General features: G+C 62.0%; 1 protein-coding gene and 3 long non-coding RNA genes across 15 annotated transcripts in view; 3 read left to right on the top strand and 1 right to left on the bottom strand.

Annotated features, from left to right (window-relative positions):
• Nucleotides 1-331: 331 nt before the first annotated feature.
• The window catches only part of PLXNB3 (plexin B3), a 32,530-nt gene continuing 7,537 nt past the window's right edge, over nt 332-25,324 (bottom strand). Inside the window, exons 1-36 of one of the 9 annotated variants that reach the window (XM_041741080.1) lie at nt 15,904-16,037; nt 14,326-14,449; nt 11,742-12,782; nt 11,223-11,402; nt 10,469-10,597; nt 10,275-10,375; nt 9,685-9,814; nt 9,368-9,524; nt 9,165-9,273; nt 8,967-9,081; nt 8,742-8,867; nt 8,556-8,672; nt 8,179-8,272; nt 7,926-8,095; nt 7,568-7,719; nt 7,203-7,308; nt 6,412-6,542; nt 5,985-6,161; nt 5,683-5,878; nt 5,311-5,550; nt 5,066-5,227; nt 4,824-4,975; nt 4,563-4,663; nt 4,261-4,484; nt 3,968-4,146; nt 3,735-3,801; nt 3,173-3,500; nt 2,940-3,043; nt 2,757-2,850; nt 2,237-2,415; nt 1,965-2,125; nt 1,638-1,785; nt 1,380-1,444; nt 1,237-1,312; nt 1,045-1,119; nt 332-745 (exon numbers count right to left, since the gene is read on the bottom strand). In XM_041741080.1, the coding sequence (XP_041597014.1) occupies nt 641-745; nt 1,045-1,119; nt 1,237-1,312; nt 1,380-1,444; nt 1,638-1,785; nt 1,965-2,125; nt 2,237-2,415; nt 2,757-2,850; nt 2,940-3,043; nt 3,173-3,500; nt 3,735-3,801; nt 3,968-4,146; nt 4,261-4,484; nt 4,563-4,663; nt 4,824-4,975; nt 5,066-5,227; nt 5,311-5,550; nt 5,683-5,878; nt 5,985-6,161; nt 6,412-6,542; nt 7,203-7,308; nt 7,568-7,719; nt 7,926-8,095; nt 8,179-8,272; nt 8,556-8,672; nt 8,742-8,867; nt 8,967-9,081; nt 9,165-9,273; nt 9,368-9,524; nt 9,685-9,814; nt 10,275-10,375; nt 10,469-10,597; nt 11,223-11,402; nt 11,742-12,782; nt 14,326-14,385 (5,751 nt within the window). In that variant the 5' untranslated portion in view covers nt 14,386-14,449; nt 15,904-16,037 and the 3' untranslated portion in view covers nt 332-640. Of the gene's footprint in view, nt 746-1,044; nt 1,120-1,236; nt 1,313-1,379; nt 1,466-1,637; nt 1,786-1,964; nt 2,126-2,236; nt 2,416-2,756; nt 2,851-2,939; nt 3,044-3,172; nt 3,501-3,734; nt 3,802-3,967; nt 4,147-4,260; nt 4,664-4,823; nt 4,976-5,065; nt 5,228-5,310; nt 5,551-5,682; nt 5,879-5,984; nt 6,162-6,411; nt 6,543-7,202; nt 7,309-7,567; nt 7,720-7,925; nt 8,096-8,178; nt 8,273-8,555; nt 8,673-8,741; nt 8,868-8,966; nt 9,082-9,164; nt 9,274-9,367; nt 9,525-9,684; nt 9,815-10,274; nt 10,598-11,222; nt 11,403-11,741; nt 12,783-14,325; nt 14,450-15,903; nt 17,477-25,324 lie in introns of those variants that run through there. The other 8 variants (XM_041741077.1, XM_041741079.1, XM_041741078.1 and 5 more) reach the window with 8 other exon arrangements.
• On the top strand, nt 1,016-3,805 carry LOC121482946. The gene is made up of 4 exons (XR_005985674.1): nt 1,016-1,140; nt 1,980-2,044; nt 3,428-3,542; nt 3,666-3,805. It is a non-coding gene; the product is annotated as an uncharacterized LOC121482946 (long non-coding RNA).
• Nucleotides 5,088-7,624, top strand: LOC121482945. Of its 3 annotated transcripts, none has more exons than XR_005985671.1 (4): nt 5,088-5,343; nt 5,455-5,582; nt 7,103-7,205; nt 7,485-7,624. It is a non-coding gene; the product is annotated as an uncharacterized LOC121482945 (long non-coding RNA). The 3 variants fall into 3 exon arrangements; XR_005985673.1 differs by lacking the exons at nt 5,088-5,343; nt 5,455-5,582 and adding exons at nt 5,913-6,050; nt 6,689-6,789; XR_005985672.1 differs by lacking the exons at nt 5,088-5,343; nt 5,455-5,582 and adding an exon at nt 5,915-6,050.
• Nucleotides 17,218-23,878, top strand: LOC121482947. 2 transcript variants are annotated; one of them, XR_005985675.1, is made up of 3 exons: nt 17,218-17,342; nt 17,936-18,034; nt 23,842-23,878. It is a non-coding gene; the product is annotated as an uncharacterized LOC121482947 (long non-coding RNA). The 2 variants fall into 2 exon arrangements; XR_005985676.1 differs by lacking the exon at nt 23,842-23,878 and adding an exon at nt 19,620-19,643.

The raw sequence follows: 25,324 nt of genomic DNA, 5'->3' as shown, positions 1-25,324 counted from the left end.
GGAGGCGCCAAGTGTGGAGCTGGGAGGCCAGCTAGGACTGTCGGGGAGTCAGAGAGGCGCCGAGGGGGCTCGGCAGTGACGCTGGTTAGCCTAGGATGGGAGACACTAGGTCGTATTGTCCCTGGGCCAGGAAAGAACTGGCAGGGCATGGCAGGCAGACAAGGGGGCTGGTGGGCCAGGGGAGACGAGGGCAGAGAGGAGAGCAAGGCCTGGGGGTGCCTGGTGACCCCCTCTTCCTTAGGCAGGGAGTCACAGCCACGGGGCTGGGGGAACGGCCAAGCGAGGAAGCGCCGAGTAGACTCATAGGGCCAGGCGGGGCCTGGGGATCGGGTTTTTGCTAAAAAGATGTATTTCTACTTTATTTCCAGATGTGATTCTCCAGCAAGCAAATAAATACAGTGGGGGAGGTGGGAGAAGAGGTAAGGATTCCTATAAATTAGAAAGAAGCCCAGGGAGGGGAGCGAAGGGCCGGTGGCCGTGGTGGGAGAGGTGGCAGGTTGCCTCCTGGTGGGCACAACCCCCTGCCGCTCCCAGCCGGCCCCTCCTCAGTTGCTGGCTCCATCCAGGGGTCAGAAGGCACCGCGGTGGGAGGGCCTGCTTGCTCCTCTGCAGGCCGCTGGGCGTCTGCTATGGCCCAAGCTTACAGGTCCGTCACCTTGTTCTCCACCAGCGCCGCTACCTGCTGCAGACGGCAGGCCAGCTGCATCTTCTGGCCCACAGGGTCCTCCTCCAGGGCGCTGATGATCTGCCAGGGAAGAGGAGGGTGCCCTGCCTGACGCCTCTGCCCTCGGTCCATCAGCTCAGGGACACCCCAGCCCTGTGTCCGTCTCAGCAGAAGCTTCCGGATCTGGCAGGGGCTGCCCCATGCCTCCCTGAGGAGTCTGGACTGAAGTCACACCTCTTCCCCAACCTGGGCCCTCCCTCCCCTCCGCCTGTTGGGCCTGGATACCTCCTTCCATCCCACACCTCACTCCCATGGTTCCTGGGGCCTCCCTCTGGGCTCTGGGGGTGTGCCCGTCCCCCCTGGAGTACCGCAGGCCTCACCTGGTCATAATACCTGTGGATGTGGTTGTAGAGTTCTTGCAGAGCTTCCAGACAGTGGGGAGCAGACGTGTAGTTCTGGGGACCGACCGTGCAGAGGTGAGGCCCCAGCCTGGACCTTAAAGCCCAAGCCCCGCCCCTCACCTCTGCACCCACACAGATGTGCAGTCGTGTGCCCCCTGGGCCATGCCTCACCCCAGAGAGCTCGGCCAGAGCCGAGTTCATCTCCTGGTAGCTCGCCGGAGAGCTCTGGCGGATGTCGGAGTAGTATCTGGCAGAGGAGACGCTGTTAGGGGCGGGCAGCCCCTGCCCCCCGGGCCTGGTGCCCCGACACCTACCTCTCCACCATCTGCTTGTAGCGAGGGATCTCCCGGGCATACAGCAGTTTGTTCACTGGGGAGTCCTGCTCCGGGTAGGAGTGGGCCTGAGCGGGGAGGTGGGGGGAGCTCCGGCCCTGTCACCGGATGTACCACCAGCGCCCCCTCGCCCAGCCTCCTGGCCCCCGTTCTGTTCCACCCGTGCCCCAGCGCCACTCAGGGCTCTGTACTGAGCCCCCGCGGCGCTCACCCCGTAAGCCGGGGCGGCCCTGCCCTTACCCTGCCCACTTTATGCTCGGAGACCGTGCAGGAGTCGATGAAGGTTTGGGCGATGACGGCGAGGATGGCATCCACGTTGTCTGACACCCGCACGTCAAAGATGAGCTGCGGGTTCTTCAGGGCGTTCACCCAGAACCGCAACAGCAGGCTGGGGGGGGCACAGGCCCGCAGACGCGCCGTCAGCCCAGGCCCCCCACCTGACTTCCACGGGGAGCTGTCTGCCAGCCCGCGTTCAGGGTGGCCGGAGATCCAGGCCGGGGGGCTGCCCAGCTCGGCTCCCTGTGGCCCCCGCCCTCCGCACGGGGTGGGGGACAGCCGGCGACCTACCTGTTGGTCTTCCAGATGTGCAGCGTCTCTGGGTCCTCGATGCCGTGCTTCTCGGCCAGCTCGTCCAGGAAGTCGAACAGGTACTTGATGGCGATGGGCACGGGCCTATTCACGCTGAGGATGGCCTGGAAGGTGTCATCCACGAACTTCTGCAGGGTGCCCTGGAAGGCGTGGGCGGGCCGTGTGGGCGGTGTGCGCTGGCGCCAGGCCCAACCCCCAGCCCGGTCAGGGGCCCCCCCGGGGGCGCCTTCCCAGCCCCGGAGCCCACCCACCTTCATGGAGAGCAGGCGGGTGAGGTAGATTTCCGGGATGGCCTTGGCCCGCGCCCGCTCCCGCTCCCGCTCCCTCAGGCTGCTGCGCCGGGCCTTAGCTCCTTCTGGCTCTTCGGTGCCTTTCACCAGGTGCCAGAGGTGGACCCCACCCTCCTCACCATCCTCCAGCATGGGAACGTCTGAGGGCCCGGAAGTCTGGCCTCAGTCCCGCGCCCCGTACCCCCTGCCCCAGCACTGGCGGCAGTTGCCCAGCCTGCTCACCTGGCCCGGTGGGGCTGGGGGTGGCAGCGGAACCAGGGCAGCGGGAGGAGAGCTCAGCCCAACAGCCCCCGGTCCCGGAGCTGCCCGGCCAGGACGAGCTGCTGCCCTGGTCTGCCCCAGGTCCGTGGCCCTGCGTACAGCTTTGGCGGCCCACCTCCCCGGCAAGGTGTGGGGGACACCCAGGCGAGGCAGAAGGCAGGACCGGTTGTCCCGCCTGCCCGCTCCAAGCTCTGGGGGCACGTGGGGGCACAGGACTCACTCTCCCCCAGGGTGCAGTTCTGGGCCAGGCTCTGGGAGACGGCCCCTCCGTTGTGCAGCTGGGGGATGAGCCCCACGGTGGCTCCGTCCGGGACCTGGGGGGCAGGTGAGCAGAGGCTGGGCTCCTTCCTGGGCTGGCCTGGAGGTGGGGGCCTGCCCCCCCCAGCCCCTGCCAGCCTGGCACCTTGTAGTGCTGGAGAGTGTTGAGTCTCTTCCAGTGGTTGTGGGTCACTGAGGTCAGGTCCTCATCTGACAGGGTTAGGTGACCAGCAAGGCCCGAGCGCCACTCTGGGGGCACCCAGGGAGGCCAGTCAGCCCGCAGCCTGCTCTCCCAGTCTGCCATTTGGAGCCAGGCGGGGCTGAGCGTGTACAGGTGGGGACGGCCCCACGCAGGGACGGGGGGTGGTGGGCTCTCACCGAGATCTAGGGCGTGCGCTGAGGGCCTCTGGGAGAAGGGGGTGCCCTTGTAGACTTGCTCCAACACCTTCTCTTTGACCTGGGTGATGGTGTCTGTGTCGAGCACCCGGGCGGGCACACGCTGCACCGCGCCGCCCCCTGCGGCCCCGCCAGCCCTGGGGCCCGCCAACACCATCAGCGTCAGGGGCCGGAACTCCACGTCCTCCCGAAGCAGCCGGCTGTCGTTCAGGGTCCGTTTTGCCTTGCCGGTCACAGCGTCCACGGGGCCCTTGTCCACCTGGTACTGTATGGCCCGGAGGAGCATGTACAGCGGTTCACCGGCCACCTCCTGCAACCATCAGGACGGGCCAGAGTCGGCCCCCGGGACAAGGTAGGGGCAGGGAGGGGCTGTCCACTGTGGAGGGGGGACGATGACAGCCGGCCTCTGCCTCACACCTGGCCCTTCACTTCCCCACCCCTCATACCCCGAGGCCCCCGGGGAAACTGGGCACAGGTCAGGGAGGCCACAGCAGCAGCCTTCAGATGAGGGGAAGGCGACGGTGCCATCCCGGGCGCCCCTCACCTTCAGGAAGGCATAGAGACAGATGGACAGCCAGTTGGTAAGCAGCTTCTCCACCATGGTCTCTGTCCTGTGGGGAGCAGGCCCCAGGTCAGAGAGAGGGTGTCACTGGGCCACCCTGTCCCTGGGCTGACGTGGGCAAAGGAGGGAAGGCAGGATGGGGTGGGGGGTGGGGGTGCAGCCCAGCGGGGAGCCTCCACCCTGGCTGCCAGGCCCACGGTGGGGCCAAAGCCAACCTGCGCAGCATGAGCTTGGGGTTCTTGTGCACGTAGTGGGCAGCCAGGTCACTCAGCAGTGTCCTCAGGATGTCCGTCAGGTACTCGAGCTTGCCGTGCAGCGCCAGGGACAGCAGAGAAGCCACGTGGCAGCGGTCCCGCTGGGAGAAGCTGGGCTGCTCCTCCAGGGTGTGGATGAGCTGGTGGGAGGGGCGCCGGCACTCAGGGGAGGCCCCCACTGGCCCCCCCGCCCCCGTGCCCGCTGCCCCCCTTCCAGACCCCGCGGGTGCCCCGCCCAGCCACGCAGCCCTCACTGTGAGGAGGAAGAGCTTGCTGTTGAGCAGGTTGGAGAGCTGCGTGAGGCCCTGGCGCACAGGGGCACGGCGGCCCTCCTCCCCGGGCCCCTCGAGCGCAGGCTGCAGGGGGCAGCCGCCGTGCCCCGGGAAGAAGACCCGCTCGGCGTAGGTGTGGTAGTCCAGGAAGGGGATCCCGCTGGCCTCCAGGTCGCTGCTGAGGTCGGTCATCTCGGTCATCAGGTCTGCGGGCGGGGAGCCACCGAGGTATGCGCTCGGGCTCAGGTGGGCCCCCGGCGCCCTCCCCGCTGCGCTCTCCTCACCTGTGAACTCCTTGCGGCACTGGTCACCCACACCAATCTCCAGGTTCTCCAGTTGCACCAGAACCTTCTGATAGTCCCGCAGGGCCTGCTTGCTCTTGTGCCTGCAACCCGGGGGCCAGGTGTTAGTCACTGGCCCGAGACGGTGGGGCCCCTGAGGCCACCAGGCCTGGAAGCCCACCTCTGGCACCTTTCCCGAAGTGCAGAGGGGAGTTTGTGCAGGTGCCTGCGGCACCGGCACCGGCACCAGGAGGGGCCTCTCACCTGTACATGAGGGTGAGGAGGAGGACAGCGGCGATCAGCACGGCGGCACCCAGGCCCAGGCCCACCTGGGCCTCCACGGGGAAGGCAGACAGAGTGGGCTCAGTCTCGTACTGGACGGGGCCCAGGGCCAGGCGCACGTTGCCCATCTGAACCTGAGGGCAGGGTGGGGGGCAGGCTCCTGAGTGGGGGGGCCCCAGGGATCCGCCTGCCCAGCCACCCGTGCCCCTGGAGCCCCGGCTCACCACGAACTGCGGCAGGGCACTGGAGCCGTTGGCGGGCTGCGGGGCCCGGGAGGGCGGCTCGCAGTACAGGTGGGTGAGCGTGAGCGTCTTCACCAGGCACTCGCCGTCCCCGATGTGCACGCGCACCTCCTCCTTGCTAATCCCCAGGTTGAGGCCCTGGCCCTGGGAGAGAGACCCGAGCCTGAGCCGTGGTGCCCGGCCTGTGTCCCCGCTCCCCGCACGGAGCTCGCCAGCGGAGCCCTCACCTCCACGTCCAGGACGTTGCCCGGCTTGAGGCGGTAGGGGCGGGTGGGCTTCTCACGGCTGAGGGGCGCCAGACGGGGGTTGGGCTGGTACTGGAAGTCCTGGCCCCCGTTGGCGCTGGCAAAGTCCACGTGCACGTTGTCTAGGGTGAAGAAGACCCGCTGGGGGTGCACCCCATCTGGCACGGCAGGGCTCTGGCACAGAAGGAGGCTGGACGAGTTGATGGAACAGACAGTGGAGCACTGCGAGGCGGCAGGGGCCGGGACAAGGAGGGGTGAGCTGGGGCTCCCTTGCTCGCCCCCAGGGGCAGAGTGGCCCACCACACCCCCGCCCCGGGTGTGACCAGCCCTGCTGCCTGCCTGTGGGGTGCTCACCTGCAGCAAGCCCTCCCGAAGCTGGATACAAGCCTGGGGCGCTGCGGCGGGGCCCCCACAGCTCGTCCTCGGGGTTGGGTCCCGGGGCTCAACACCTGCAGCCTGCACCTCCGCCGTGGCCGCCAGCCACACCGACAGCAGGGGCTGCTGCACCACGTCCAGGCCCGTGCCCCTGACTCGGATCAGCCGCCCGCCCCTGTGTCAGGGTGGCAGTCAGCAGCGGTGGGGGTGGCAGGTGGCCCGGCCCGGCCCCACCTCCCCGGCCAGGAGCAGAGGCTGCCTTGAGGGCGCGAGGTCCTCACCCCCGGAAGCTGACGCTGGGCTCCGCCGCCACCAGCTGCGGGTTGGCCGTGTACTGGAAGGGGCTGGTGAGCAGCGTGCGCTGGGCGTGGCCAAAGACCACTCGAACCACAGCTTCTCCTGGGCTGGCCTGGGACATGGTGTGGCACACTATGGCCTCAGGACACACCGGCTCCTGGCTGCAGGGCGGAGGGGCTGGCATCTCGGGCTCTAGCCTGGGCCTGGCCACCCCCACCCAGAGACCCACTTGCCACCCTCAATGAGGGCACCACTAGGGGTGGGCACAGTGACCATTTCTCTTGGACTCGGCGGGGGGCCTTAGAGAGCCCCGCACCCACTGCCCCCACGTACACGAGGGGATGATGAGGCCCATGGCATATACCCCCAGCTGACAGCAACTCGGTGGGGACCGGGAGGAGAGATACTCACATAGGGCAGGGCTGTGCACCCACAAAGGCACTGATGTTGCCTCCCGTCTGGAGGTGCTGCCCGTGGATAGTGAGCTGGGTACCCCCTGCCTGGGGGCCCCACTGGGGACTCAGGCTCAGCAGGATGGGGTCCTGGGGGACAGAGCAGGCTGGGGCAGCCATGGCAGCCTGGCCTGACACTCACCCAGGCTCCAGTCCCCGAGGTGCTTGGCCTTTATCCCGTGGGCTACAGCTGACCTCTCCCTCCCCTGACCTCACAGCTCTGCTCTGCCCCTCAGGAGCCCTTGTCCTCTGCCGCGGGCCTCCGCCTCCCGCCCCCGCCCCCCAGCTCTAAATCCTGAGATGCGGTCGCCAACCTGGGGGGGCTGCAGACCCCTTGGTACTAGCCTGTCGCTGCCTCCCACTGCTCCCGCCCTGGGCCTCCTGGCTTCCGCTCTCCCTCAGTCCCCTGCTAGGCCTGTAGACACCAGACGTGCAAGTCCCCACCGCTCTGAGTCCTGCAGCGGCTCCCTTCCCTTGTCACCCCCACCCTCGCCCTGGCCTGCCTGCCACACTCGCTGCTTCCACTGCCCTCCTTCTGCCTGGACAGATGCCAGCAGTAGGGTCCCCACTGTCCTACTGCTGCCCCTTGCCCATCCTCCACTCAGCGGCCGGAAGGATCGATCAGATCACATGCTTTTCCTCCTGGACAGGTGGGAACTCTGCCCGCTACCCCGAGGCCAACCTTGAAGTCCTCACCTAGGTTTCGCTCCGGCCCCTCCCTCCTGCTGCCCCCCCGGGCTGGACACTGACCTGGTAGGTGAAATGTTGGGTTGAGATGCCTGGTGGCCGATTCTTAATGGCCACTTGGATTGGCCCAGTGGTGCCATTGGGGGCGGGGGACGTCACACACACGATCCTGCAGAATGGAGGCCCCGGAGCGGCTCAGGGCTTGCATGGACCAGGCCCCTGCCTCAGTGGGAGCCATGGGCCACCCACCAGCCACTGCTCAGAACCTCCCCCGTCCACGCCTCTTTCCCTCCCCTGGCTCATCTGTTGGCGCTTCTGACCCGGGCCCACGTTTCTTGGCTGCAGGTCACCCCTCTCTCTCAGTAGCCACTCTCCGAGGGCTTCCCCAGGAAAGCAGCCCTCAGCTCCTAGCAGCCAGGATGGCTCACCGGGCCGAGGTGCGGTAGAGAGAGGGCTCGGGGCTGCAGGGGCGGCCGGCCACGTTCACGGCGTCTTGCACCTCAGTGAAGTCCCGGCCCAGGTTGGAGCCCCAGATGGTGAGGGCCAAGCCGCCCTCGGGGGGCCCTGTCAGGGGCTCAATCTGCAGAGGGGAAGGATGGTGATGGAGTTCCCCGAACCCACTCCCACTGTGCGGTGGGGGTGCCCCAGCAGCCAGCACCTGGGGTGGGCCAGACCTGCTAGGGCTTGGGGGCCTGAGCTGGGGGAGGCCAGGAAGGCGGGGGGCGGGGGGCAGGGAGGGCAGACGGGGGGACGAGGCTGGGCGGGGAGGGAGGGCTGGAGGCTCACTGTGTCGATGCGGGGAGAGGGACACAGCAACTCCACGGCCTCCGGGGGGCAGAGAGGGCCATAGCGACAGGCGGGCTGGCGGTGGCTGCACCACACGCAGCCCAGGCTCCCATTGGCTGCCTGGCAGCGGCTGCAGTCAGGGTGGCCCACGGCGCAGTCGTACAGGGTCACTGGGGAAGGGCAGGCAGCGCGCTGAGGCACCTCCCCTCTGCCACACGCCCTGTCCGGCCAGCCCTGCCGCCCCCAAGCTCACCATGAAGAGTGTGGGCATTGTCCAGCCGCTGAGCCTTACCCCGGGTGACATAGATGGGCACCCGGAGCTCCTGCTGGGCCACGGACGGGTGGAGCTGTGGGTGGAGGGTGGGGTCAGGCCGGGCCCGGCTCGGGACACCCCGACCCCCGTCTCCTCCGGGGCCCTCCTCCCAGAATGGGTGCCTTTGTTCCGTGCCCCCGGCTCCCACCAGACTGCAAGCCCGGGGCGGAGGCCGTGGGTGCCGTGTTCCTGCCGCGCGCTCAGAGCCCGCACCAAGCCTGCCTCACGAGGGACGGCGAGACCCTGACGGCTTGGAACACTGTGAGGTGTGGGGCACGTCTGAGGGCGGCAGGTGAGGCTGTGGGGCGGCTACACACCTGCTGGGCCTGGCAGGAGATGAGGCCCACGTCCCCGGACGTCTCCTCCAGAGAGGCCGGCAGCCGTTGAAGTTCTCCGGGCAGCTCCAGCCAGCAGTGGTAGGAGGTGGGCAGGCTCTGGGAGGGGACACTGTCAGGCCGCTGGACACGGCACCCCACCCCCACCCCTGCCAGTCCCCCACTCACTCCGAAATGCTGAAGGTTCCGCACACGCAAGGCCAAGCGGCTCTTCCAACCCACGGGCAGCAGGACGGGGCCGGCCAGGCCCTCCACCCGGGGACAAGCCCCCGGGCCACGCACCTGGACGTCCGCCTGGGGAAAGGAGACCCTTTAGCCCTCCAGAAGTTGAGAGGCTCGGGCAGGGCGTGGGGCGGGTGTCCGGCGGTGGTTGGGGAGGCCAGGCCCACCCACCTCCTGGGCGCTGTAAATGGTCCCCTCGCCCTCTGGGCAGTGCTCCCCGTACACACAGCGGCTGCTCTGGGGGCACCAGTGGCACCGCCATATGCTGCCCACACAGGCGCGACACCTGCAGGGGAAGGGGGGGTGCTGCTCAGGTCGGGCTCCATCGGGGGTCGCCACCCCTCCCCGGCCGCCAAGCCCAGCACTCACGGGGCGGCCACCTCCAAGGCCTGGACAGCACTGCAGTCGTAGAAGGAGAAGTTGGTGGCAGCCACAGCCACATCCTCAAACATCAAAGCCAGGGGCAAGGTGATGTGGTCTGGGGGTGGGGGTGGGGATGACGGTGGCACGGCGGGTCATGTGGCTCCTGCCCCAGCCCCTCCCCCCGTCCCCTTGCCCCAGGGGCCCCTCACCTGTGCCTGGAGGGTTAAGCGGCAGCTGGTCTTGGGGTGGGGTGACACAGGCCACGTGGGGCCCTTCCACGTGGGCCAAGCTGTCATAGTCCCCAAAGGCACAATGGAAGTATTCATCCGCGGCCAGGGTGGGCAGCCGGGGGACAGACAAGGTGACCTGGGATACATGCAAGGAAAACAGAGCAGGCAGGGGCTTCTGGGTAGGGGGGGTGCGGCTCTGTCGCCGAAGGAGCTGGAGCTAGGGCAGAGTGGGGTAGGAGCAGAAGCAGGGGGGAGGAGGAGGAGGACGGGGGGCAGCCTAGGGGCCGGCAGCTCACCTGGCCCTGCTCCTGGCGGGGGCGGTAGGCCGGCAGCAAGCTCTGGACGTGTGGGCAGTGGCTGTCCTCGTAGCTCCACAGCCACTGGTTGGCCTGGGCTGCCCTCCCGCATTGGCCCTTGAGGGTGCATCTGTGGGCAGGGGCCCGTGGGGTCACCGTGTGGGTCTCAGGCTCCCCCCAGGTGATCGGAGGCACGAGGGTGGGCAGGGTGGCCCCGCCGGGGAGCGGGAGGTGGGGCTCATGGGGGGGAGCACAAGAGGGAAGGGCCAGTGTGCAGGCTTGGGCCTTGACCTGAGTAAGAGGGGGCCACCGCTACAGAGGGGAGGGTTGCTGGAAGGGGTTCCTGGAGCCCAAGTGGGTCTGGGAGCACCTGGGCGAGGCGACAGGGGCCTGACGGGGGGTGGGGCTGGGAAACAAGAAGAGGACAAATGGGGCCACGTGGGGCGGGATGCAGGGACTGCACAGTGGCCCTGTACCTCCACCTCAGGAGGCCAGGCTGGCCTCTCGGCACGGCCAGGGCCACTTCCAGGTGTGCCCTCCCCGCACACGGTGCCTGTTGGCCCAAGTCCAGGCGCAGGCCTTGTGCTCACCTGCCCTGGAGGACGCACCAGCCGCACAGCGGGTCCCGGGCCTGGAGGCAGCTGGTGCAGTCAGGGAACTCGGGGCAGGCTGCCACAGGTACCCGGTCCACCTGGATGGGTAGCGAGGGACAGGGGCAGTGGGTGCAGAGACTCGTGCCTGTGTGCTGCCCCCCCGTCCCCCCCATCCTGGGGACAGGCCTCACCTGCTGGGCAGTGAGGACATAGACGTGGCTGCCATTGCCGTCCACCAGCAGGTCTGGGCTGATAGCTGAGCCCCGAGGCCCCACTTGCTGGGAGTGGTACACGTGGCCGTGGGAGCCATTGAGGAAGACCTGGAGGGACAACGAGGCCTGCTCTCGAGATGGCCACGGGCTGACCGTTCAGGACACGTGCTCTCCCCTTGGTTGGGGCTCCCGGGGAGCATCCCATCCCACGGAGCCAGCTCTCCTTCCTGCTACCCCAGGGAGGCCAGGCCAGGCCCCTGGGCATCCTGCTCTGCTTGCATCACCTTCCCCCGTTCGCCATCGCCCAGCCACCCTGGGTAAGGAAGGGCCTTGGGTGCCGGGGCAGGCGGGCAGCTGCAGGGAGATAAGCAGGCCAGGGGGAGACAAGACTTCTGGGGTCAGGCGGGCTCTGGGGACCAGGCACTGCCCAGCCTGCCCCGTGGCATCCCTGCCCACCCTGACTGCTCTTGGCTAGAGAAATCGGGAGCCTCCTGGCAGTCATCCTAAGTCATGCAAGGAGGAGCCCCGAAAGGTGGCACCCGGCCAGCCAGCGGCGTGCGGCATGGCCTTTCAGCCTGCCGGCAGGACACATCCAGAGAGGTGGAAGGTACCGGGGCTCCCGGAGCCATGGTGGGGCAGGGCACACCCAGGCAAGCCAGCAGGCCGGGCCTAGCAGAGCAGTAGGAGGGCTTGGTGTCGGGGGTCCAGGCCTGGGGCGGCCCGGTCACCTCACCTTATGCAGCTGACCCTGCGTGTCCCCCAGGAAAGCGATCGTGTGCCCGTCTGCCTGGAGGCCGGCCACGGCGCTGATGGGCTGCTCGAGCTGCAGCAGGGGCTCGGCCTCCAGGGGCTGGCGGCCAGCAATGGGGCTGGGGGTGTGCTCGTCGCCACAGGGGTACGACTCAGGGGAGTCCTGGGTGGACAGGGAGGGCAGGATCAGCCCCTGGAAGAGGCGGGAGGTGCCTTTCCCGGGCCCAGAGCTAGTCAGGGCCGCAGGGCAGGGCCGGGAGCCCTGGGGGATCCGGGCCACAGTGGTCGCGCCCCCCACCCGTGGCAGGACAAGCCGACGCGTGGGAGGAAGAAACACAAGAAGCCGGCCCAGGGCAGCCGGGAGCCGGTGCCTCCTTGACATCCTCTACCCAGGCGGTCACACGCGGCTGTCACACGACAGCGCCCGGCCACCCGCAGCCCGGGACTACGGCGGCAGCCCCCCCCAGACCGCGCGGAGGGACCGGGCGGGAGGGGCACTCACGGCGGGCAGGGCGGCGCAGCGGGAGGTGACTCCGTACTCCACGGTGGCTTCCTCGGCGCCGCCGGGGCCGCGGCCACCCGCCGTGTAGCACAGGCGCCGCGCGTGTTCCATGCTGGCGTCCAGCTGCGCCAGGGGGAAGGCGCACAGGGCGGCGCCCGCCCCGCCGGGGCCCGCGGCGAATGCCCCCAGCAAGGTGCTTGGCGTGACGGCGGCGGCCTGGATGAGGCCCTGGCCCCGGCAGGCGAGGGGCACCTCCACGTACGAGTAAAGGTTGGCATCGCCCAGGCACACGCGGGCCGCGTAGGAGCGGTAGTCGGCCTGCGCCCGCGCCCCGCGGCGGCGGAACACGAAGTAGGCCGAGCGGCCGGCCGCGAAGGCCCCCACGTAGCTGTTGTTGTAGTCGGAGAGGTCGCCCACCACCAGGCGGCCCAGGCCCTCGCTCGAGAAGGGCTGCGGCCCCGCCAGCTGGCGCACGGTCAGGGGCGGCACCCCCGCCGACAGCTTGCCCGCCAGGCCGCGGGCCACCAGCAGCAGGTCCCGGTCCGGCGCCTGCACCACCAGGCCCACCGTGGCGACTCCCGGGGCGTTGGCGGCCACAAACTGCCCGTCGCCGGGGTCCTCGGCCTGGTACAGCACGTGGGCCACGTCGTCCAGGCGCCGCTTGTCGCACACGCCCTGGCGCACCTGCCCGCAGGCCACGAGCTCCCGCGCGCGGCCGCTCACCAGCAGCAGCTGGTTGGCGTTGTCGGTGAGCCGCGCGTGCGGGCAGTCGGCCGGGTCGCGGAAGGGCACGCAGTCGGGGCTGTCGAGGACCGGCCCGGTGACGGCCACCGCCTGCAGCCGCAGCTCGGGGCTGAGCTGGAAGAGGCGGTTCACGGCACCGACGTAGAGCGTGCCGGGGCCCGGCGCCAGTGCCAAGTGGTTGAAGGTGGCGTTGGGGGCCGAGAAGTGACGGGCCCGCGTCGGGGGCGGCGGCAGGCTCAGCAGCAGCGCGAGCAGGAGGTGGGGGCCGAGGGGAGGCCGGGGAGCCATCGCAGGCACCTGGGGGGGCGCGGAGCAAGTGAGGCCCGGCGGGGAGAGCACCCGCTGCCTGCGCCGCCAGGGCGGCCAGAGGCCCAGAGGAAGGGGGCGGGGAGAGAGCCCCAGAGGGAGGGAAGACCCCAGGAGAGGGACAGCTACAAGGGAGGGAGAGGACAGAGCAGACAGGGGCAGACACGGAGGAAGGGAGGGCCGGAGAGGCGGAGAGGGTGGGGGCCCCCCCACGTGTGCCCAAGGAAAGAAATGCTTTCATCTCCTACTTTTTCTGCATCTAGGTGGTTGGAGGAGGGGCAGATCCCGGACAGCCGCAGAACACGGACAGAAGGACTCCCGCGGACAGAAGGGCGGTGGGAGAGGCAGGGAAGAAGCCAGAGGTGCTGATGGGGAGAGGCCAGGGGAGGCAGGGGGTGGGGCGAGGGGAAGGGGGGGCAAGGACGAGGATGCGGGACCAGGAAGGGTGGCGGAAGGCATGTCACGGGGATCCTGTGCCTGCCACTCAGGCAGGAGGCCACCGTACTGGGGGGCCATCCGTAGCGCAGGGGACATCAAAGGCCGGGAGAGAAAACTCAGCCTGGGCAGGCAGGGCCAGCTGTAAAGACTGGACCCTTGGCGGTGGGGACAGGCAGTGCCGGGCATGGGAGAGACAGCCAGGGAGAAACTGAGGCAGCCAGAGACCGGCAGGCGGAGACTGCCTGCAGCAGCAGGGGCAGAGCGGGGGCTGGGGTGGGGGGAGATGTGAGAGCCAGACAGAGCGGGGGCTGGGGGAGGTGGGGAGGGGTGCAGGGGGAGGCCTCTGGGCCCCAGCCCCTGGGGGTGTTGACCTGGAGGCATGAGAGAAAAGAGGGGCGAGCCTCGCTGAGGAGGGGGCAACCCCCCCCCACAACCCATGTGGAGCTGTTCGTTCACACCACAGCGGTATCTCCCGTGGGCCTTGCGGGGAGCGGGGCAAGGGGTGCAAGCCTCCAGAGAAGGCTCGAGCGGAGCGGGGCCCCTGCTGTGGACCCACACCCCACCTGCTGGCCGGGGCCGTGGGCAGCCACCCTGCTCAGCCACCTGGGCCCCGGCCGGCTGTCTAGGGGACCAGGCGCCACAGGCACATTAGGAGAGCCCGTGCCGGCCGGAGCTGCTGGGCACGGACCCACGGAGAAGAGGACAGAAGCCAGGGCCCGCCGTGAGCTAGGGTCCTGCACAGCTTGGCCACGTGCGCCTGTGCCAGCGGGGTAGGCCCACCGTCAGTCCGCGCCCTGCAGCCTGGCAGCAGAGACGGAGCCGGGGCCCTGGTGGGTGTGCCAGCTGGGGGCAGGGCCCCGAGGGGGGCCCCCAGCCCCTTATCTCCGGGACACAGGCAGGAAGGTCAGGCCTGGTCTGAGGAGAGGGACATTTCCTCTAGATCTGGGATATTGGCAGCAGCGTCTGGGGCGTGTGGGTGTGGGGGTGGAGGGACAGCATCTGGGGCCCCACGCCCAGGCCCCCCTGTGCTACGGGGCCCGGCCCGGCCCTGGACCTCCCAGGGACATCCGTGCAGACGGGGGCCCCAGGCACTTACCGCCTCGCAGGGGGGCAGCGGAGGGGTCTCCCGGGCAGTGTGGCACCAAGGGAGGCACATCTCCTCAGTTCAGCTGGCCCAGGGCAGTGGTGACGGGCACGAGACGGCTGTGGGGGGCATTGTCCTGAGCGGGAGGGAGACAGTGGAGGCTTGGCCCTGAGGGAGGAGTGAGGCCAGGGGGGCCAAGGGCCTGGCGGCTGGGCTCCACCACAGCTGGCAGCTTTGTCAATAGTGGCCCTGCCTCCACCCCAACAATGTCCTCTCTGTCCACGGGCCCAGGCCAGGGACTCACTATCTGGTGCTCTTACCCCCACCCCCGGGGCTGTTCTGGCCAGGGGGCTCCCTGCCACTCCCCACCCCCAGAGAGACACCCCCTGGGACCTGGGGACAAAGGACAGGGTTTCTTCCAGCCAGAAAAATGGGACCCACACAGCCCGCCCTGCCTCGCCCCACTCCCGCCCCGTGCCAGCCAGCGTGGTCCTCTCTATCCCCCTCCCGGGTCCTCGCCAAGGGCGCAGGGTAGGCCACCGAGCCTCCGCGGGAAGGTCAGGCTGCTGAGCCCCTGCCATGCCAGCCTTAGCCTTGGTAGCCTGGGTGCCTGGTCCAAGTGCCAGTCGTGGCCCTCAATGCCTGCCTTTGTCCGGGCTGGGGGCAGGGAGGTGCTGACGAAGGCAGCGCGTCCAGGAGACCTGCTACCCCCCTGCTACCCCGCCCCCGCCGCCCCCTCGGCCGGGAATAAGACTGGCCAGAGAGCAAGGGACCTGTCTCCATGCAGCCCCGCCCTGGGGGACCCGTAAATCGTGCCAGGTACGGCGTGATGGGAGTGGGCAGTGCCAGGGGAGGATGCTGCTGGAGGGGCCGAGGCAAAGGGGGTGCACGGGAGGGGTGGGGGCCCGGTCCCCAGGAGCCCAGCACTTGGCTTCAGGCATGGCAACTGGTTGCCAGCTGTTCCCTCCCCCCCAGCCCCCAGGGGAGCAGCATCCCAGGATGCTGGGCTCCCTTCTGAGCGCGGGGTGCCAAGGGGGTGGGGGAGGGAGTGGCGACCGGCAGCTGGTCTCCTGCCAGCCGCGCCGGGCACCGTCTGCCCACGAGACTGGCGGCGCAGGGGCTCCGGCCTGTGGCGCAGGGGCAGGTGCATTCAGGTTGGGGTCCCCGCTTTCTCGGTGGCGCGGCGGCGGCCACGGCAGGCTCCACCAGCTCGCTCCGGGGCGAGGTGGCAGCAGTGGGGCTCGCTGCCACCTGGCTGGGCCGGTTGGGTGGCTGTGGGGGTGGGGAGCCAGGCGGGCCTCCTCCCTACCCTATGCCTTGCCCCCCGCCCCGCGAGCTTTCCCATGGGGGTTAGAAGCCAGGGGTCCTCCCCCAGCTCCAGGGCCACCGCCTGGAGGGGTACCGGGCCCCTGAGGCATCGGGGGCTGTCGTCCCGGGGCTTGGGCTGGTGCCCGAGGGCTTTTGCCCTGTCGGGCGAGGCGGCTCTGCAGACCCCTGGCTTCTCCCAGGTCCCAGCACGGCCCCGTGGCGGTGCCCCGCGACGCGGCGGCCCCAGCCCCCGCGCCCCCCGCCAGCCCAGCCCCTGCCTACCTGGGTGGGCCCCTGGCAGGGGTGAGGAGCAGCTGGCAGTGCCAGAAGTGCGGCCCGGCGCAGCCCCGGCCTCCCTCCCCACAATGCAATCGCGCCCAACCCGACTTATCCTGGCGGGGCCTGCTGGGGTGCCCAGCCCCTCCCTGCCCGCCCAGTTGCCTGCTGGGGCAGGGCGGGGCGCTGCTGCCCCCTGCCGGCCCTGGTGGGCACCTGGCCGAGCAGGTGAGGGCCTCTGGAGGGCGCCAAGGCGGGGAGCCTAGTCTCCGGGAGAGTGAAGCTGACCTTGCACCGCACACTTCTGCTCCTGCTGATGTCTTCCTGACAACCGGGGCCGCTCCCCGTGTGCGTTAACCCCTTCGCTCCCTCCGATGAGCCCGGAGGGGGTACAGTTATTTCCTCCAGTTCGCAAGCGGGGAAACGGAGGCACTGGAAGTTAGGATGCTGCATGGCCAGTTGGTGGCCAGGCCGAGAGTCCACTGCAGGGCCCCTGTACTTCACCATCGGGCCACGTGGTCCCGAACCCTGAACCAAGGGGAGAGGGCCTGCGGGTGACACGCGCACGGGGGTTTCCCCCTGCCCAGAGCACAGGCATGCTCGAGGTGGGTGCAGAGGTGAGCAAATGAGGGAGGACCTGGACTTACGTACATCACCACGACCTCGTAAATAGCTGTGAATTTGGACAACTGTAAGCCGGTGGCCCTGGGTGGAGAACGTGGGGGAGCGTGGAGCAGTGGTGGCTGTGGGCATGGAGAGAGGGGGGCGCGTGGCAGATACACTGGAGGGGACGGAACCCTAGAGGCCTGGTGTTGGACGGGTGGGGGCAGTGGATGGAGGAGAATCCAGGGGACCCCGGGCCCTTTCTGCTGGAGCGTTGCTCCCTGCAGGGCAGGGGTGCCCGCAGAGAGGGGTGGGCAGTGTGGGGAGGGATGGGCGGACTGAGGGCTCTGTGAGCAAGAGGAGCTGGCCAGGGGAGTCGTTGGGGTCTGAGTGTGAGAAGCTCAGCACGAGGTGACTGGAGCACTGGGATGGGGGTGGGGACTCGGAGGGGAGATCAGGGGTGCCCCCGGAAGCGGGCGACCCAGAGCCCAAAGGCCCGGCAGATGTAGATGTGACTGCCTCCAGCCATGCACCCTCCAAGGGGGAAGACCAGGTCGCCGAGAGGGGGCCAAGGGAAGGGTCTAGAAGCTCCAGGTGGGGCAGGCTGTTGGGGAGGGCCGAGGAGGGGCTGGCTCTGACCCATAGGATCAGAAGGACTGCCCTCAGCAACCCCGTAGACAGCTGGCCCTCTCTCCCCAAACCTTCCTCCATCCACACCTAACGCCCACGTGTGTCCCCGGTGACATCAGGAAAGACAGCTTCCAGCTCAGTGGTGGGAACAGCTTTCCTACCTTTCCACGGAAGAAAAGAAACCTGCCCTCACTCCACCCGGTTTTTAACAGGTGCGTGCGCATGTGGCCTGCAAGGGCCCCTCGTCCCAAGGCGGTGGTGCCCGTGGACGCCGCCCGCTGGCTTTGTGGGCTTTCCTCCTACAGAAAGGGAGTCGAGCTGGAGGATTCAGGCGGTGACCCCGGCCCCTCGCCACTGCCCTTGCCCGCATCCCGGGGAGGGCTGGGGGTCGGCCTCCACCATCCGTCGGGGCGCCCCGTGCTGCCGCGCCCAGCGTCCGGGTGAGCGCCGGGGTCCGGGGCACCGCGAGGAGCTCCCCGGGTCCCCGGCCACGGGCACTTGGGGTTTCCAGGCTGGGGCATCGTCCCAGCTGCTGTCCCACGTCCGCCACCGCCACCGCGTACGCGTTTCTGCGGGCCGCATGGTCACCGACACTTGCTACGAGGGCTTTTCCTTAGTCCTTCCTGTCCGTGCTGTGGGTTCCAGGTGGTGACACCTCACGGCGCTCTGACTTGTCATCCGCTGCCTACCAGTCCCGTTGAGCTTTTCCATGCTTCCTTTGCTGCAAAATGTCCGAGCGTGGCTTTGCCAAGGTTTGTTTTTTGTTTTTGCCAAGGTTTTGATGTCGGTTGTCTTTCCCCACCAGCTGACGGGTTCTGTGTACAGTGTGGGCACCAGTGTCCGATCTGTTGCATCTTCTCCGGGCCTGTGACTTGTCTTCTCAGATTGCCAGTGGCATCGTTGGGTAAGCAAGTCTTAATGTAGATTTAATTGCCCCATCATTCTTCTCTTTTATGCTTTGTCCTTTTAGTCTTGCTTGAGAAATCTTCCCCTACCCGAGGTCAGAGAAGTTGTCTCCTGGGTCTCTTTTCTCAATTTTCTTTAAAGATTTTATTTATTTATTCGAGACAGAGTGAGCACACAGGCAGGGGGAGTGGGAGACTGAGAGCAGGGAGCCCGATGGGGGGCTCTATCCCAGGATCATGACCCTAGCTGAAAGCAGATACTGAACCCACTGAGCCACCCAGGTGCCCCTTTTCTAAATATTATAAAATTGGTTTTCATACTCAGGTGCTCTTTAATGCCTCTGGAGTGGGTTTGTTTGCAGCTGGTGTGAGGTAGGGGTCACGTTTTTCTCCTTTTCCATGGGAGAGCTGTCCACTGATGTGCACTGAGCCCTTGGTCACATGCCCTGTCCGAGGTCTGGGCAGCTGGCAGCTCTGTCCTCTGTCCCTTTGGTGTCTTTGTCTGCCTCTACTACACTTACGAAAGCTTGAAGGCTTCCTTTTCCTTCTCCTTGCTTTCCCCGTCAGATTGTTGCTCCCCCTCCTCATCTTCCAAAATTATCTTGCCAGGGCACCCGGGTGGCTCAGCAGTTGACTGTCTGCCTTTGGCTCAGGTCGTGATCCCGGGGTCCTGGGATGGAGTCCCAGACTGGGCTCCCCGCAAGGAGCCTGTTTCTCCCTCTGCCTCTGCCTCTCCCCTGGCTTGTGTGTGCACCCTCTCTCTCCTGCTCACTCTCTCTCAAATAAATAAATAAAATCTTAAAAAAAAATTATCTTGCCTGTTCTAGGGCCTTTAGTTTTCCTTAAAACTTAAAAAAAAAAAACCAGTTTGTCAAGGTTTTGGAAAAAGTCTGTTGGGATTTCTTTGAAGGGGTAAATAGAGATTTTGTTGAATTCTGAATTACTTTGAAGACTAGCTGTCCCTAGAATACTGTCTCCCCATCCATGAACATAGTGTATCTCTTTTTATTAAGATCGCTTATTTTTTTTTAAAGATTTTATGTATTTATTTGAGAGATTTCGAGAATGAGCAAGGGTAGAGGCAGAGAGAAGCAGGCTCCCCACTGAGCAGGGAGCCTGATGTGGGGCTCGATCCTAGGATCCTGAGATCATGAGAGCTGAAGGCAGACCCTTAACCGACTGAGCCACCCAGGCGCCCTTATTAAGATCCCTTAAATACATTGTTTCCTAGAGGACTGGCATGTCATTACTTATGATGCCATAGTAAATGCTATCTGTCTTCTTTCTCAGTGACCTTCTGTGTCGCTGATGTGAAATCTTTTTTTAAAATATTTTTAATTTATTTATTCATGACAGGCACAAAGAGAGGCAGAGACACAGACAGAGGGAAAAGCAGGTTCCCAGCAGGGACCCTGATGCAGGACTTGATCCCAGGACCCCGGGATCATGCCCTTAGCCCAAGGCAGATGCTCAACCACTGAGCCACCCGGGCATCCCACATTAATTGATTTTCTAATGTTAAACCACCTTTACATCTTCTGAGCTAGACTCAATCTCATCATGGTGTTTTTTTTTTTTTTTAAGATTTTATTTATTTATTCATGGAAGACACACACAGAGAGAGAGAGGCAGAGACCCAGGCAGAGGGAGAAGCAGGCTCCCCGCAAGGAACCTGATGTGGAACTCGATCCTAGGTCTCCAGGATCACTCCCTGAGCTGAAGGCGGCGCTAAACCGCTGAGCCACCAAGGCTGCCCGTATTTTTTAAATATATATATGTATATATAGTTCTGGATTGGCCTGCCTGCCTGTCTCCCTGCCTTCCTTCCTCTCTCTCTCCCTTCCTTCTTCCCTCCCTCCTTTTCTTTTGTTCTTTCTTTTTCTCTCTCTCTCTCTCTCTTTCTGCCTTGTATTACTCTCATTGAGTTTTGGTATAGAGACATCATAAAATGTGTTGGGAGAGCGTTTTTTCTTTTTCTGTTCTTTGGAACAGTTTATCAGAGAGGGGATATTTGTTTCTTGAAGATCTGATAGACTTCATCTACAAACCTTGGTTTTGCGGTCTCTTGCCCCTCTATCCATACATTGTAAACTACTGATCCAGTTCCTTTTTTTTTTCTTATTTAAATTCAATTTGCCAACATATAGTATAATACCCAGTGCTCATCCCATCAGCTGCCCGCCTCAATGCCCGTTGATCCAATATCTTTTTTAAAAAAGATTTATTTATTCATTTATTTATGATAGACATAGAGAGAGAGAGAGAGAGGCAGAGACACAGGCTCCATGCCAGGAGCCCGACGTGGGACTCGATCCCGGGACTCCAGGATCATGCCCTGGGCCAAAGGCAGGCGCTAAACTGCTGAGCTACCCGGGGATCCCCTGATCCAATATCTTTAATGATTATGGGACCATTTAGGTTTTCTGCTTTTTCTTGAGTCAATTTTTCTTGGCAGTAAAAAATTCATCACATAAAACTTCCCATCATAGTGACTTTCTAGACTTTTCTGACCTTGATTCTCAAAGCTCTCAAAGTTTACTTTCGCTAAACTCAGAACAAGGCAGAAGCACGTGGATGGGGGCTCACTGGCGTCTGAGCAGTAGGGGCTGGTGTTGGGCCCGCTCTTGGGCAGGGCCAAGCGTGTAGTTTTAAGTGTACAGTTCAGTAGTGTTAAGTATGCTTAAACTGTTATGAAACAGATCTCCAGAACTTTCATCTTGCAAAGCTGCAACTCTATACCCATCAAACAACTCTCCTTTGGCCCCTCCCTCCAGCCCTTGGTACCTATCATTTTACTTTCTGTTTTTAGAAATTTGATTACATTCACTACCTCATAGAAGTGGAATCATACAGTACTTGTCATTTATGACTGGCTTCTTTCACTTGGCATCATGCCCTCGAGGTTCATCCATGTTGTAGAGTATGTCAGGATTTCCTCCCTTTTTCAGAAAGAATAATATTCCATTGCGTAGATAGGCCACATTTTGCTCATTCATTCATCAGCTGATAGGTGCTCAGGTTCTATTGTGAATAGTACTGCCGTGAACTTGGATATACAAATATCTCTGCTTTCAATCTACACATTCAATGCAATCCCCGGACTTTCTTCACAAAGCTGGAACAAATAATCCTAAAATTCGTATGGAACCAGAAGGGACCCTAAATAGCCAAAGGAATGTGGAAAAAGAAAACCAGAGCCAGGGGCATCCCAATGCCTGATTTCAAGCTGTATTCCAAAGCTGTGATCGTCCAGACAGTGTGGTGCTGGCACAAAAACAGACACATAGATCAAGGAACACAATAGAGAACCCAGAATAGGCCCTCAACTCTATGACCAACTAATATTCAACGAAGCAGGAAAGAATCTCCATGGAGGGGATCCCTGGGTGGCTCAGCAGTTTGGTGCCTGCCTTCAGCCTGGGGCGTGATCCTGGAGTCCCGGGATCTAGTCCCGCATCAGGCTCCCTGCGTGGAGCCCGCTTCTCCCTCTGCCTATGTCTCTGCCCCTCTCTCTCTCTCTCTCTCTCTGTCTCTCATGAATAAATAAATAAAGTCTTTTAAAAAAATGAATCTCCAATGGAAAAAAGACAGTCTCTTCGACAAATGGTGTTGGGAAACCTAGCCACATGTAGAAGTATGAAAGTGGACCATTCTCTTACACCAGACACAAAGATAAACTCAAAATGGATTGAAGACCTAAATGTGAGACAGGAAGCCATCAAAATCCTAGAGGAGAACACAGGCAGCAACCTCTTGGACCTCCCAGCAGGGTGCTGGGATCAAGCCCTGAATCGTGGTCCCTGCTCAGTAGGGGATCTGTTCTCCTTATCCCTCTGTCATCTCCCCACCTCCTGCTTGTGGTCTCTGGCTCTATCTCTCTGTCGAGTAAACAAATAAAATTAAAAAAATAAATAAATAATAAAACAAATAAATAATAGATAAAACAAATAAAATAAAATAATTTTTAATTATTTAAAAATATTTTTGAAAAAAAGAAACAAACTGAGGGTTGCTGGAGGGGAGGTAGGTGAAGGGACGGGATCACTGGAGGATGGCCATTGAGGAGGGCAGGTGATGTGTTATATGCAACTGATGAATCACTAAATTCTACCCCTGAAACTAATAATACACTATATGTTAATTAATTGAATTTAAATAAAAATCTAAAAAAATTAAAAACCCCACAAATATCTCTGCTTTCAATTCTTTTCATAAGTAGGATTGCTGTATCATATGGCAGTTATTTTAGGTGTTTTAGGTACTTAAAATTTTTTCAGGAACCTCCATACTGTTTCCAGAGCACTTGCACCATGGTATCATTCCCAACAGTGCACAAGTTTCCAATTTCTTAACATCCTTGCCAACACCTGAGATTTTCTGGGTTTTTTAAAAGATTAATTAATTTATTTGAGAGAGAATGTATATGGGGGGGGCAGAGTGAGAGGGAGAGAATCCTCAAGCAGATTCCTTCACCACCCTGAGATCATGACTTGAGCTAAAACCAAGAGTTGGACCCTTAACCAACTGAGCCACCCAGGCGCCCCTTTCTGATTTTTTTTTTTAGGATTTTTAAAGAGGTTTTATTATTTATTCATGAGAGACACACAGAGAGAGAGAGAGAAAGAAGCAGAGACACAGGCAGAGGGAGAAGTAGGCTCCCTGCAGGAAGCCCGATGCGGGACTCGATCCCGGGAACCCGGGATTATACCCTGAGCTAAAGGCAGATGCTCAACACTGAGCCCCCCAGGTGCCCCCTTCTTTTTAAAAAAAATAGTAATCATCCTAATGAATGTGAAGTGATACTTTATTGAGGTTTTGATTTACATTTTTAAAAAAGATTTTATTTATTTATTCACGTGAGACACACACGGAGAGAGAGAGGCAGAGACCCAGGCAGAGGGAGAAGCAGGCTCCATGCAGGGAGCCTGACATGGGACTCGATCCGGGGTCTCCAGGATCACACCGCGGGACCGCTGAGCCACCTGGGCTGCCCTGATTTACATTTCTTGATGATCAGTGACATTGAGCAACTTTTCATATACTCGGCCATTTGTATGTCATCTCTGGAGTAATGTCTATTCGAGTCCTTTGCCCATTTTTTAATTGGGGAATTTGATTTTTTTGTTGTTGAGTTGTAAGGAGTTCTTTATGTATTCTGAATATTAGGCCCTTGTCAGATGTGTGATGCGCAGATATTTTCTCCCATTCCAGAGGGGTCTTTGATTGCGTGGTCCTTAGATGCACCGGTTTCTCTGTTTGGTGTAGTCCTCCCATTTGTCTACTTTTTGCTTTTGTCACCTGCACGTTTGGTGTCATTTCCAAGAAGTCATTGCCAAGTCCAATGTCATGATGCTCCCCCCCCCCATATTTTCTTCTAGTTTTATAGTTGGAGGTCTTATGTTTAGGCCTCTAAACAGTGTTGAGTTGATTTTTGTGTATGATGTAAGGAAGTGGTCCAGTTTCATTCTTTTTTGCATGTGGCTGTCCAGTTGTCCCAGCACCATTTGGTGAGGAGACTGTCCTTTCCCCATTGGATGGTCTTGCGCCCTTGTCAGGATTTATTCCGGGGTCTCTACTCTGTTCTGTTGGCCTATTTGTCTGTCTTGACGCCAGTACTGCACTGTCTCGGTTCCTGTAGCTTTGGAACATGTTTTGAAATCAGGAAGTGCTACTCCTCCAACTTTGTGCTTCCTTTTCAGAATTGTTTTGGTTATTTGGGGTCCCTTGAGATCCCATATGAATTTTTGGATGACTTTTTCTATTTTGAGTTAGTTTTTTTTAAAAAAAATTTTTATTTATTTGACAGAGAGAGAGAGATCATACAAGCAGGGGGAACAGCAGGCAGAGAGAAGCAGGCTCCTCACTGAGCAGGGAAACCGATGCGGGGTTCGATCCCAGGACTCCAGGATCATGACCTGAGCTAAAGGCAGACGCCCAACTGACTGAGCCATCCAGGTACCCCTTGAGTTAGTTTTTTTTTTTTTTTGAGTTAGTTTTTGATAAATAATATTTTCTTAGGAGCATGCCCACTCCATCACCGTTTACATCTATTAGCATAAAGCCTTTTGGGTTTTTTTTTTTAAAGATTTTATTTATTTATTCATGAGAGACCCACAGAGAGAGGGAGAGACACAGGCAGAGGGAGAAGCAGGCTCCTTGAGGAGAGCCCGACTCGGGACTCGATTCCAGGACCCTGGGGTCACTCCCTGAGCCAAAGGCAGATGCTCAAGCACTGAGTCACCCAGGCTCCCCAGTCTTTTGGTTTTATATTATTATCATGAAATTTGGTAGGTCAAAAAGCAGATGAAACTGCTTAACACCCAGCTATTTTGACCTATAAAAAATGGCAGGTTCATCTCATTCAACTACGCGCATACACGAGAGCACACAGCAGCTCTGTGACTCGTCTAGACAACGATGGGAAAGCCCGCTGCCCGTGTCCCCGCCAGCAACTGGATGACCCCACTCTCCCAGCCTCCGAGGCCCCGGCGGCCCCCTCCTCCCTCAGCAGAGGGCACGGCTACCCTCTCCTTGCCTTCCTTTACACTTTTCCCCAGTATGCCTTGTCCCTAAACAACGCCGCTTAGTTCTGCATCTTTGGGGCTTTAGACAAATGGCATCAGACCAGGTGTACGTTCCCGCAAGTCGTTGCTCAAATTGCATCGGCGACATAAGCCACGTTGGTGCATACAGCCGTCCTCTAGTCACTCCTGTGGCGCGCTCCCTCCGGCGGCTTGTGCACGACACTTGGAAGGATACGGAGAAGACTGGCGTGGCCCCTGTGCAAGGGTGGCGCTGTCCTTGCTGAGTCGCTTCCCGTCGTAGGACTTGGGCATCGTGCGCTTACTCTCCTGCTAACGGACAGTTGGCTTGTTCCTAGCTTTGGTGTCTCATCAACAACGCTGCCCCAAACTGCTCGTGCACGTGATCTGGTTCGTTCGGGGAGGCCCCAGAGCTGCCCTAGGATGTGCCCGGGGGTGACGCTGTTAGCTCATGACCATGGACGCCTTCCACTCTACTAGATAATGGCAAATTGTTTTCCAAAGTGGTTATACCAGTTTCCAGATCACGGCCCCCCTCCCCTGCAGGGTACAGATTCCCGCCAGTCCGTGTTCCCTGCCACGCTTTTCCTTCCTGCCAATCAGTGGCAATAAAAGGATATTTCACTGTGACTTTAATTTGCATTTCCACGGGCCTTCTTCTTTTTTTTTAAGATTTATTCATTTGAGAGAGAGAGAGATAGAGAGGAAGGGGCAGAGGGAGAGGGAGCAGCTTAAGCAGACTCTGCA

The sequence above is a fragment of the Vulpes lagopus genome, chromosome X (assembly GCF_018345385.1).
Source record: "Vulpes lagopus strain Blue_001 chromosome X, ASM1834538v1, whole genome shotgun sequence".
Lineage (NCBI taxonomy): Eukaryota > Metazoa > Chordata > Mammalia > Carnivora > Canidae > Vulpes > Vulpes lagopus.
Note: the sequence above shows the minus strand (reverse complement) of the source record. Positions and strands in the feature narration are given on the sequence as shown.